This window comes from Nerophis lumbriciformis, linkage group LG22, assembly GCF_033978685.3.
Source record: "Nerophis lumbriciformis linkage group LG22, RoL_Nlum_v2.1, whole genome shotgun sequence".
Taxonomy (NCBI): domain Eukaryota; kingdom Metazoa; phylum Chordata; class Actinopteri; order Syngnathiformes; family Syngnathidae; genus Nerophis; species Nerophis lumbriciformis.
In genome coordinates this window covers 6,647,513-6,649,958 of record NC_084569.2, presented here as the reverse complement: position 1 = coordinate 6,649,958, position 2,446 = coordinate 6,647,513, and the positions used below count along the sequence as shown (strand labels likewise).

At 49.1% G+C, this 2,446-nt stretch overlaps 1 protein-coding gene across 1 annotated transcript in view; it reads left to right on the top strand.

The window, feature by feature from the left end:
* The window catches only part of LOC133615616 (heparan sulfate glucosamine 3-O-sulfotransferase 6-like), a 51,174-nt gene extending 50,693 nt beyond the window's left edge, over positions 1-481 (top strand). The window contains exon 2 of the mRNA XM_061974346.1: positions 1-481. This exon is cut by the window's left edge and continues 520 nt beyond it. Within this exon, the coding sequence (XP_061830330.1) occupies positions 1-99 (99 nt within the window). The 3' untranslated portion in view covers positions 100-481.
* Positions 482-2,446: the final 1,965 nt, after the last annotated feature.

Below are 2,446 nucleotides of genomic sequence, written 5' to 3'. Positions count from 1 at the left end.
CCTCAGATTCCTGCTGAGGTCTTGCAGAGACTGAGAGACTTCTACCAACCTCACAACCAGCGATTCTACCAGATGAGTGGGCAGGACTTTGGCTGGTAATAACTTTTGAGTTGAAGCAGACTCTCAGGAATGTTCTCCTGACATGCGACGCTTTGTTGAAAGCTGCAAACATGCAAGCTTATGACACATTTGCTCGCTTGCATGTTAGCATCATAAAGAAGAACCACAGGGAAAATGTTGCCTTAAAGTATATTTTTTGACTTGATTTAACTAAATAAGCTGATATTTATAGTTTTTTTTGTCGAGTTAAATGCGAATGAAAGATTTCTATGTATTTATTATCCCACGCCAAGGCAAGGAACAAGACAAAGGGGAAACGAGCCTTACTCTGTAATTATGAACCACTATTTGTTTTTCAACAGTATTAACATGACTGGATTTTATTTTTCATTACAGAAGGAAATGTGTCGTACGTTATAGATTTGAAGCATATAAAAGTTGTGTCAATTCATTCTCTGCGTTGTAAAGTTACAGTCGCATCTCACACGACATCTGCCAGTGTTCATTTCTTAAAAGAATGACAGACCTAACTGTTCCTTGAATTCAAACCATTTGTCTTCCATCAAGGGTTCGCGGTCTTGTTGTCTGTGTGACTCATGCGCTTTGTCGCTTGATGAGGCCACTTCAAAAAAATCCCAGGCCTTTGTGCAGCACTGCCTTTAATCATAAAATCATGTACAGAAAAAAGTCCATCAATCCATCCATCTTCTTCCGCTTATCCGAGGTCGGGTCGCGGGGGCAGCAGCCTAAGCAGGGAAGCCCAGACTTCCCTCTCCCCAGCCATTTCGTCCAGCTCCTCCCGGGGGATCCCGAGGCGTTCCCAGGCCAGCCGGGAGAGATAGTCTTCCCAGCGTGTCCTGGGTCTTCCCCGTGGCCTCCTACCGGTCGGACGTGCCCGAAACACCTTCCTAGGGAGGCGTTCGGGTGGCATCCTGACCCGATGCCCGAACCACCTCATCTGGCTCCTCTCGATGTGGAGGAGCAGCGGCTTTACTTTGAGCTCCCCCTGAATGACAGAGCTTCTCACCCTATCTCTCAGGGAGAGCCCCGCCACTCGGCGGAGGAAACTCATTTCGGCCGCTTGTACCCGTGATCCTGTCCTTTCGGTCATGACCCAAAGCTCATGACCATAGGTGAGGATGGGAACGTAGATCGACCGGTAAATTGAGAGCCTAGCCTTCCGGCTCAGCTCCTTCTTCACCACAACAGATCGATACAGCGTCCGCATTACTGAAGACGCCGCACCGATCCGCCTGTCGATCTCACGATCCACTCTTCCCCCACTCGTGAACAAGACTCCGAGGTACTTGAACTCCTCCACTTCGGGCAAGATCTCCTCCCCAAACCGGAGATGGCACTCCACCCTTTTCCGGGAGAGAACCATGGACTCGGACTTGGAGGTGCTGATTCCCATCCCAGTCGCTTCACACTCGGCTGCGAACCGATCCAGTGAGAGCTGAAGATCTTGGCCGGAGGAAGCCATCAGGACCACATCATCTGCAAATAGCAGAGACCTAATCCTGCAGCCACCAAACCAGATACCCTCAACGCCCTGACTGCGCCTAGAAATTCTGTCCATAAAGGTTATGAACAGAATCGGTGACAAAGGGCAGCCTTGGCGGAGTCCAACCCTCACTGGAAACGTGTCCGACTTACTGCCAGCAATGCGGACCAAGCTCTGACACTGATCATACAGGGAGCGAACTGCCACAATAAGACAGTCCGTTACCCCATACTCTCTGAGCACTCCCCACAGGACTTCCCGGGGTACACGGTCGAATGCCTTCTCCAAGTCCACAAAGCACATGTAGACTGGTTGGGCAAACTCCCATGCACCCTCAAGGGCCCTGCCGAGAGTATAGAGCTGGTCCACAGTTCCACGACCAGGACGAAAACCACACTGTTCCTCCTGAATCCGAGGTTCGACTATCCGGCGTAGCCTCCTCTCCAGTACACCTGAATAGACCTTACCGGGAAGGCTGAGGAGTGTGATCCCAGAAAAAAAGTCTTGGAAGTTTAAAGCTTAACACTCACGTCCGGGAATCGCAGAATACCCTTTCACACAGGTGCCATCCTGCCTCTGTCCGCCACAGATCGTACTGCAGGAAACTCGCAAATTCACAGGTCGACTTCCAGGTGTGGCATCAGAGTTGTACGGAGCATTTCACACATTACCCATCAAAGCGGACTTATGGCTGTAACCGTGGGCACTTTCACACAGCAAATCACAAATAGACTTAGACTTAGACTTCCTTTTATTGTCATTCAAATTTGAACTTTACAGTACAGATAAGAACAAAATTGTGTTGCATTAGCTGGTTGTAGTGCAGGATAAAAGAGCAATAAGGTGCAGATATAAATAAATACATTACTGTTCAGATAAATA